General features: G+C 49.6%; 1 protein-coding gene across 1 annotated transcript; it reads left to right on the top strand.

The window, feature by feature from the left end:
- Window positions 1-526: 526 nt before the first annotated feature.
- Window positions 527-6,892, top strand: SLC16A6 (solute carrier family 16 member 6). Its single transcript, XM_082492125.1, has 5 exons — window positions 527-764; window positions 1,393-1,536; window positions 2,311-2,439; window positions 3,689-4,510; window positions 5,136-6,892. The coding sequence occupies exons 1-5, from the start codon at window positions 530-532 to the stop codon at window positions 5,375-5,377; spliced, it is 1,572 nt and encodes a 523-aa protein (XP_082348251.1). The 5' UTR covers window positions 527-529; the 3' UTR covers window positions 5,378-6,892.
- Window positions 6,893-9,687: the final 2,795 nt, after the last annotated feature.

Below are 9,687 nucleotides of genomic sequence, written 5' to 3'. Positions count from 1 at the left end.
CCCCCAGGGCCGGCAGCCGCTTGGTGGGTTTAGGACGCCGCAGGGTGCGATGGTGGGTTGTGTCATTGACTGACCCTACAGCAAATGGGTGACACCGAGGTGTCACCGGCCACCCCGGGGCCAGGCAGGAGGTTGAGGCGGGGAGGACGGGTGCTCCTGGGGAGTTCCTGCGGTTCCACCAGCCCGTGCTGGGTCCTGCGGTGGATTTTTCACGAACTGCATCCATCCACCCACGCACACCAAAATACAGATGACGGCTTCCGGGCGCTGGGTTTTGCTGATGGGAACAGCTCGCCCGGGTGCTGAGCGGTGAGTTTCTGGTCCGGGGCTCAAAGGGCACCAGCAGAAATAAGCCCGTGGGGTGACAAAGGCAGAAACTTCAGTCCAACTGCTGCATTTCATCCCTCGGCAGCACAGGGACCGGCTAGCGGTGCCTTAGAGATGTTGCAGCTGCTAGGCTGTGCTGCTTCCAGCAAAAATCACCTTAAACTGATGCCTGGCTCTTTCTCCCCTTTTTTCCAGATCAAAAATGACTGTCAAAGCTGTAAAAATGCCGTGCACCACTCCAAATGTCTATACTAAAGTGCCTGATGGAGGATGGGGTTGGACGATTGCTTTTGCTTTCTTCTTTGTGGAAGCCCTAACATATGGCATTATAAAATCATTTGGCGTCTTCTTTAATGACTTGATGGAAAGCTTTGACGAAACCAACAGCAGGATATCCTGGATAATATCCATATGTGTGTTTGTACAGACCTTCACAGGTAAGAGCAGCAGGCGTTCAGCGCGAGCGCAAGGGGCGGTTGTGCTGCTGACTCAGCACATGAGGACCTGGTACCTGTGACTTGCGTGTCTCTGATGGCTCCGTTATAAATGACAGCCATAAATCCCAGAGGCTGCGTGCTCCTGAAATACCGAGAAATGTCTGTCTCAGCCCGGCAGTCCTTTTGAGCCCCAGTCCATGTCCTTCTGCGTGGTACAGGGACGTGGTCCGTGTCACGGAGCCTGGCCTGGCCTCATCGGCAAGGGGTGAAAACAAGAGTTTTGAAACTTAACTCTGGAGTGAAAAAGGATTAGAAATAACTTGAGCCTCCTTGAAATCCACTGGTGTCTGTGGATGCTGCTGCAGGTTTGTCCCAGGCTGCCACGCAGGTGTCTGAGTCTCTTCTGATGATTCTGGTTTTTTAGCACATCCTAAATGCCATGAGCTGTGTAGTGCTCCACGGATGGCTCTGGGGTGATGCTCTCCTGCATGAGGCCAACTGGCAGGGGAGGTGGCACGTCACGGGGACCTGGGCAAGGGTACGAGAAGAGCCTCTGAAGGAGATGGTAGCTGGTGAAGTTGCTGACTTGGGTGTTGACTACGGCTCTCTTCCTCTCCCACCCATCCAGCTCCTCTGTCGACGGTCCTCAGCAATCGCTTCGGTCACCGCTTCGTGGTGATGGCCGGAGGGGTGCTGATCAGCACCGGCATGGTCACTGCCTCCTTTGCCCGTAATGTTGTGGACATGTATGTCACCATCGGTGTCATCTCTGGTGAGTTGTCCTATTCCCGTACCTTCCAAACGCTTTGCTCGCTCCTGGGGCTTCCCGCAAGCGTGGCTCTGGTCGGGGGGTGTCTTGCTCCCCACGACACTGGGATTGCTTGAGGAACACTGCTGCCCCTTCTGAGCTGACCTCACCCTCCAAGGAGAGGTGATGCCCTGGGCTGGAGGCTTGGCTTTCTGCCCCGTGTCACCCCAGGGACCACTTTGTGACTCGGTCCTGCAGACCACTGTGCTAGTGCAGCTGTACCCATTGCTTCTGATTGACTGGGATCGCTGGGGAGATGAAAGCTGTTCACGGGGTCAATTCCTTTGACCTCTCCCTCTATCTCTTGTTTTTCCCCAATACTTTTCCACCGCTCCAGTCTGGCCTGGGTGTCCTGCTCGCATCCGTGGCCGGCAGCTTGCCTCGCTTAGGGGAGCAATTGCTACGGGCTCAAACTCTTTAAGCAGATGAGGTCCTCAAAGTGGACCCCACTGGCTGTTGGGGAACAGAAGGTGTTATCTAGCAGTTTTGGGAGGTTGGGTCTCTTGTGTGGTTTTTTGTGGTTGTTTTTTTGTTTTTTTTTTTTCTTTTCCCCCCTTCCAATTTAAAAAAAAAATAACATTTTGGTTTCCCCAATGATTTTCTTCCAGGGTGACTTGCTGAGTTGGCCGAAATGATACTGTAATCTCGCCACCGGGAAAGCCGACTTAACGTGTTCTCGCATCGGTGTTTCCCCCTCCCTTACTTGTTGTTATGGCAATTTTTGGCATTTATTCACAGGCCTCGGATACTGCCTCTCTTTCCTCCCGACTGTCACCATTTTATCACAGTATTTTGACAAAAGACGTTCGCTGGTCACAGCAGTGGCATCTACAGGGGAATGTTTTGCTGTCTTCTCCTTCGCACCAGGTACAGTGCCCGAATACCGTGAGTCCATATGCGCATGCCCAAAGCGCAACGCCGCTCCCATGCTTTTCCCAAGCGAGCGGGAGCCAAAGGCCACGGATACCCGGGTGCTCGTGGACCTTCCCCTGAGCTGCTGAAGCCCACAGGCGGTGGCTCACATGCCCGTGGCACTCGTGCCTTGCAGGCAGGGTTACAAGTAATCCTAGAGACTGGTGTAACGATGCCTGAGCTCTCCCAGCGTCGCCTGCCAGAGCGGGACATGCCTCGCCGATACGCAGCCCGCCGGGTTCCCTATATAGATCTAGCAGGCTAAAAATAAGACCGAGAAACTTCAGCTATTTAAAATGCACACGCAGTACACATAACTGCTCCTAAAGGTTAGCGGGCTTGTGCTTAGCACGGGCCGCCAAACCGCTCCAGCCTTTTTGGGGACCTGTCCCCGGGCAGCGCGTTCCTGTCCCTGCCTGTCCCCTGCAGTTTAGGTGGTCTCCTGCTGTGCAGGTTTGCTTTCGGCCGATGCCCGCTGTGAAGCCGCTTTGATTGCAAACGAAGGCTTGTAATTAAGCGGTGACACGCACCTTTGAGTAGAGCTGAGAGACTTCCTCTAGGAGCTGGTTTCAGGGTGGGGTCAGCTCGGAGAGGAAACTCGAATGTTGAGTTTGCTCCCGTTCACTAAAAATAACACCACCTTCATTCCTCAAACTGGAAGAGGGGAGATTTAGATGAGATATTAAGAAGAAATTTTTCCTTCTGAGGGCAGTGAGCCCCTGGCGCAGGTTGCCCCGAGGAGCTGTGGCTGCTCCATCCCTGGAGGTGCTCAAGGCCGGGTTGGACGGGGCTGGGAGCAACCTGGGCTGGGGGGAGGTGGCCCTGCCCAGGGCAGGGGGTGGCACTGGATGGTCTTTAAGGTCCCTTCCAGTCCAAACCATTCAATGGGTCTCCTGTATCCCAGGCTCGCTGGGACCTCAAGAGTGGCTACCTAGAGGATAGCGTCTGCTAGCCAGATGTTAAATGCGACTTCTAGCTCATCTGCTGCGGCTGATGGCAGGAGCGTGGGTGCCAGACCCCTGGGTGGCCCTGGGCAGGACCGACAGGAGGGACCCCGCTCAGCCTCTGCGAGAGCTGAGGTGCATTGGGACCCTCCAGTGAGGAAGCTTCAGTTACTTCCTTAGCTGTGGACTCAGATAGCTCCTTGGTGGACCCACAGGCTTTTCTAGTTATAATTTCTCCTTCTTCTGCCCTCTTCCCTCAGCAATTACTGCTTTGAAGGAGCAGATTGGCTGGAGATACAGCCTCCTTTCTGTCGGGGTGCTACAGCTAAGCATTGTCATCTGCGGATCGCTGCTGCGACCCATTATCATCAAAGAGCAAGAAGAAGTGAAAGCGCAGCCTCCCGAAGAGCCCACGGAGACAAAGTACATGCTTGAAAATGAGCAAACACGCACCTCAATAGAGTCCATAGACTCAGGAGTAGAAATAACTACCTCACCCAGCAATGTGCCTGGAAAAACCAAAGCAGAGCCGAAAAGTGAAGAACCAAAGGAACACGTACAGATACTTGCTGAAAATAACAGCACCCCTCCAGAACCAAAAACCAAACTACTGGACTTCTCTGTGATGAGAGACTATAGCTTTATCTGTTATGCATTCTTTGGCCTGTTCGCTACCCTGGGCTTCTTCGCTCCCTCCCTCTACATCATTCCCCTGAGCCTCAGCCTCGGCATCGGCAAAGACCACTCTGCATACATACTGTCCGCCATGGCCATCGCAGAGGTCTTTGGAAGAATTTCAGCTGGCTGGGTTCTCAACAAAAAGCCTATCCGCAAGATCTACATCGAACTCATCTGTGTTGTTCTGCTGTCTGTAGCGTTGTTTGCCTTCCCTTTTGCCTCTGAATTCTGGGGCTTGATGACATGTAGCATCTTTTTTGGGTTCATGCTGGGGACGGTAGCGGGCACCCATATTCCCCTCCTGGCAGAAGACGACGTGGTTGGCATCGCAAAGATGTCTTCTGCGGCTGGAGTCTACGTCTTCATTCAAAGCTTAGCTGGGTTGGCCGGACCACCCCTTGCAGGTAACAGTAAAACTTTCATCTTTTTGTTTGTTTGGGTTTGGTATGTTTGACAGCTGGTGGTGCTGATCTCTGTCTAGAAAGCGTTCTGGCAGCGCTAATCATAGTAGTACCCGAAAAGCCCTGCAACTAGTATTAGGAGGCTCTCGGAGCCAGAAGAGTGCTGCAATGCAGCTCTGCCGAGTCCCACCGATGAGGCAGTCTCCACCGAGGAACCTCAGAGTGAAGGGAAATACTGCAGTGCTACCCTGCTCCTGCTAGAAACCTAAAACTGGCATCACTTCAGGCTCTAGCAAACGGCGGAAACGCATCGTTTTCACCGTGCGTGTGTTTCTACCATACCCTGCGGAAAGGTGAAGTCCCTGTCATCATAAAGAGATGCCCGATGCATCTCGGGCTTAGCGTCCCTGCAGTGCCCGAAGGGTTTCTGACTTGCCTGAAGACAACGCTACGTGTCCCCGAACACAATGCTTTGGCTTTAAAGTAGCGTCTGTTTGCCATTGAGAATCTTTTAGATTGCGAACGATGTGATGCGGTGGTACCCGGATTAAAAATCCCGTAGGAGGGATGGATGGGGAAGGGAGAGGGAGTCGGTTGTGGCTAACTGCTGTAAATGTGTTTTCCGTAGGTGTCTTAGTGGATACGACACAGAACTACAGCTCAGCCTTTTACTCCTGTGCTGCTGGCATGGTCCTGGGCGCTGTGTTTCTCTCCCTGGTGAGACCGTGCAAGGCTGGGCTGTGCCACCGCCAGCAGCAGTGCCCGGAGGAGGGCGCGGCGGAGGTCGTACCAGACTTGCCAGATGACTTTATCGAAATGGATATCGGAAAAGCAGAAAATTCAGGAAAAGGCTGTGACGGCGTGGCATAAAAACCCCGTTCCTTCTCCATCTAGTGTACTCGGCGTAAGACTGGGGGGGAAAATGTCAGCTCTGCTCCACGTTTTAAAACTACATTCTAAAGGGAATGTGAAATTTTAAATGTGAACAGTTGCTACCAACAACTCCTTCTTTTTTTTTTTTAATTATTATTAGAAAGAACTTTTTTTAACCAACAATGGAAAGCTCCATAGAAAATACCGATAGCCACATAAGAGTAACTTCTGTCTAGCATGAAGATGTGATGCGCACTCCTGCTTTCCTGATAACGAGCATAGGTAAAGGTTCGACTCATCCCAGAAAAACTGAGAGCAGCAACAGCAGAAGCAGCTCAGCCTCTGGCTGTCCTCACCCATCCCCTACCGCAAATTCCACACGGTCGAGGAACCGATGCTACAAACTGGAGATGAGCACTTCATACACCACCAGTAGCCAACTGAATCTTCTTCGGGAAGAATACGGACTCATGTTTAAATTTGAGGAGGAGGCTAGGCTAGATATCTGACTTAAACCACCGCTAACGTTCTTCTAATTAACTTGAATGTCACAAATGCTGGGAAATCGGAGGCTCCGTATGTCTTTATGGCCAGTTATTACTGCACATATTTCATAAGATCGTTTTTCTTCTCCCGATTGGTATCCTTAGAACTGTTTTCTATTGATAGGCAAATCCAATGTACTGTTTCTAATTTAACTAGTATTTATTAATTTATTCTAATATAGTTAAAGGAGGTTAGCTTCAATAACAGGAGAGGAAAAACGATCTTTTGCATAACGGAAAGCTGTCTTTACATCAACCTCTTCGATACCTATCTTGTATTGCTAGCTTGTGGAATTGTTGGGGAAACTTACTCTTACAGCATAGAGTGTAGCTGTTTTTAATAGGTAGGTCTTAGGTAACCCGTTTTTTATTTAAAAAAGGAAAAAAAAAAAAATAATAAACTAACTACAGATCCAGCATCCCTTTCCATGAGGCCTCAGCTGGTGTCAATGGACCTCGCTCCGTTGCCGTAACCAGCCCACCCCGTAGGGAGGATTTGGCCCAGTACGTCTTAATGTACCCAAACCCTTCGCTTACAGGTGCACAAGGAAATCTTTGCCGCATCACCAAATGCGCGTGGAACCCCCACGTCACCCAACCCCTCGCCCTCTGCTCCCGCATCTGCCAACCCCCGCGGGCACGGGGCGGCTGCTCGGAGCCGAACCCCCTTCCCCGGCTCCCCCCAAAGTCTGCAGAAAGATTTTTATTTTTTTTTTTTATTTTTTTTTTTTTATTTTGCTGCTGCCTTCAGTGAGAAATGAAGTGGAGTCTGTGCACGTTGAAGGCGGGAAGGGAAGGGTAACAGACGCCATACTAGCTGTTCATTTAGTCTTAACGGGAAGAGATTCCTACTCGCGGTGACCACAAGCTTGCTTACCCCACCTATATGCATCTTAACGCCTCTCGGCAACTCAGGGGGACAAATAAAACAAGTCTGTTTTGGTTTGGGAAAAAAAAGAAAAACAAACCCAAACCAGCATTTCTGTGTATTTAAGTGGAAGTGGCATCATGCATTCACTGCTACGCTGACCTGTCTGTATTTTACCAGCCATAGAAATGTGGGACAATCTGTAAGAGAGGGGGGGAAAAAAAAAAATCAAAAAAAAAAAAAACCAACCCTCTTTCTGGGAAGGTGCTTGATTTGTTTTTTTCTGTCTTAGATGTCCAAAACAAAAAAAAAAAAAAAAAAAAAAAAGAGGGGAAAAAAAAACAAAAAAAAACAGGCACTCTTGCAACCAAGTGGCCAGAGCAATTCATCCTCTCCGCCCGAGACCCGCGGTCTCGCGTCCTTCCTCTGCCTCAGCACTTTATCACGGCCAGCAGAACCTCGCTGCGTTGCACCCAGGACTGGAAGACCCCTTACAGACAACTAGAGTTTTGTGAATCAGTGAGTAAAGGAACAAATAACGACGTTGCATTAAGGTGTACTCTTTTTATTTATTGTTAATTTATGATACTTCAAGCGTTTTGGTAAATGTTCTGTAGACTACAATTGTAAGATTATTGGAAGTCTTTGTGATACGAGACCTCACTACAGCACTTTGCTATTACAACTCTGCTTGGAAGTGGAATAAGGCCTCCAGGTTTTGCGTGTGTGTGGAAGCTCCCTGTTCTGCAGATTTGCGAGGTTCTACTGTAATTTAATTTTTTTTTTATTTTTTTTTTTTTTACCACAATTTCCAATACAGATCAAATAATATGTTTGTCACTGACCTCACAGTACGTTTCTGTTCCTGTCTGTGTAGCGGCACGAGCAGGGGAGCGAGTGAGTATGTGTGTGTGCGGGTGCGGAAGCCCCAGAAGCAGGCTTTAACGCCTTCGAAGCAGGATGTACTGATTTGTTTGTAACGTACCTAGTGGACTCTGGAAATACTCTAAAACACTGAGTTTTGCAATAAACTTTTTTTTTTTTCCATTTTATTTTCTTTCTTCTTTTTTTTTTTTTTTTTAATAAAGCGAATTAAGAAACTTTCCTCCTCTGCCTCTCCTCCATCCCTGGGAGGAGGCCGACCCAGCCTTCGCCCCGCGGGGTCGTTGCGGGGTCCGGCCACCGCTTCCCCTCCCCGCGGGGCTCCCGCCAGCCGGGCTGTCACATGCCGCTTCCTTGGCCCCGAGGAGCGTGTTTACCCTGCAAAAATTGGGCAATCCTGCGTTCTTTTAAATGAGTCGCTTGGAAGCCGGTAGATTAGCGCTGACCTCAAGGGTACTCTTGTAAACCCTCACCCGGGGAGGCCCTGATTAGAAGGAGCCTTTTCTTCTCCTGAGTGGTAACTGAGTTGGTGGCACTTAGGAACATTATCCTCCTGCCTTCAAGACGCGGGCGCTCGTGTAATTATTTTATCATCTCTGAATGGCGGAATACCTTCTCCACGCCAGGCTAGGGGCGGCTCACCTACCCCAGAAATCGAGCTACACACTAGCGGGGTAGTCGCGCTAAAGGGCGATTTTTCTCGCCCCCCCCAAAACCCCATTTCTCTTTACGCCGGCTGAGGTGCGCCCTTCCCCGCTTAACCCACCCAACCCTGCCAGGAGGAGCACTGCCGCGCCGCTTAATTCCAAATGCCGAGGCGTGTGTTCCCTTCGCAGATGAACTGCTTGAAGGAGCCGTCACGCCACTGATAACGTATTAAGTGCGATTTGTTTTCATTCCGGTTGCAAAAGCCCTAGAACAGGGGTGATGGCCGGTGCGAGCAGCACAGACTTAAAGCAAATACCAAAGTCCCGGGAAGCTAATCGGTCTCCAAATTTGACTCAATTACAGCTGTGAACAAACACCATTTGCAACAGCTTCCTCAAACACCCCCTCCCTCCTCCCCCCCCCCAAAAAAAGCTGCGCAACTGTTCACATAAATAAAAAGCACACAAACCTGCAGTGCTATCAGATGTCTCCCTGCGCAGAAAGTTTTGAGCAATTTTCCCCACCTGGTTTAAATTAATTGCCCACGACCTCCTCTGTTATCCTTCTACAAAGGCGTTAAGGCCAGAACAAAATAGGATAAGAATACTTTTTTTTTTTTTTTTTCAATCAGTAGCATTGTATAGCTCCTTTGTGCCGGTAAATAAGAGGACAACACGGGGCAGAACTCACTTCTGCGCTCCTCGGGATTCCTCGCAAAAGTGGTTGAATAAACTCTTGTAGTCAACGAGGCCGGTGCCAGCCCCATGTAAATAAAGGAAATTACGCAAGGTCAGTTTGCAGAAGGACACAAAGCCCTCAGACCGTGGGTATCTGTCCTTTCTGAAGCAGAAAGGAAGCTGTACAGTGGGTTTGCTTGTTGTTTTGGGGTCTTTTTAAAAAAAAAACAAACAACAAACCAACAACAACAAAACCATTTTTCCATTTGAAATTAAAAGGAAGGGCAACCTCTTGTTCTTTTTCACTTCTATTAGATAAGCCGACATCAGGTACTTAACAGGACAAATGAATCTTTAAAAATAGCTAAACTGGTTTTGGAAAAAAAAAGTAAAGTAGGTGCTTACAAAACAGCTCGAATGTTTTAATGCTTCCCTTCAGATGTTACTTGTTAGCATCTGAGATCATCATTTTCCAGCTGCCCGTAGTAAACATGACCTGAATTTTCGGAGTGATGCAAGCCCGAGCGGCAGCCTTCCTCCCTCCCTCTTTAAAGCTCATCTTTAAGATGCTTCACAGGTTGGGCTTAGGAAAACATCCCTTTAAGTTCTGGCTTGCTTTGAAGGCTGAGAGAGAAAGCGCTGCTGCCCGGAGGAATTATTTTATACTTGATGTCCACACCAAAAGAC

This window comes from Vanellus vanellus, assembly GCF_965231255.1.
Source record: "Vanellus vanellus genome assembly, chromosome: 17".
NCBI lineage: Eukaryota > Metazoa > Chordata > Aves > Charadriiformes > Charadriidae > Vanellus > Vanellus vanellus.
This window is presented reverse-complemented; position numbering and strand designations above follow the sequence as displayed.

Bases quoted from the DNA above. Each gene is read 5' to 3' on its own strand.
- SLC16A6 (XM_082492125.1), top strand. From the start codon at position 530: ATGACTGTCAAAGCTGTAAAAATGCCGTGCACCACTCCAAATGTCTAT. The intron at 765-1,392 runs GTAAGAGCAGCA...CCACCCATCCAG, and splicing joins GTTTGTACAGACCTTCACAG to CTCCTCTGTCGACGGTCCTC. The intron at 1,537-2,310 runs GTGAGTTGTCCT...ATTTATTCACAG, and splicing joins CACCATCGGTGTCATCTCTG to GCCTCGGATACTGCCTCTCT.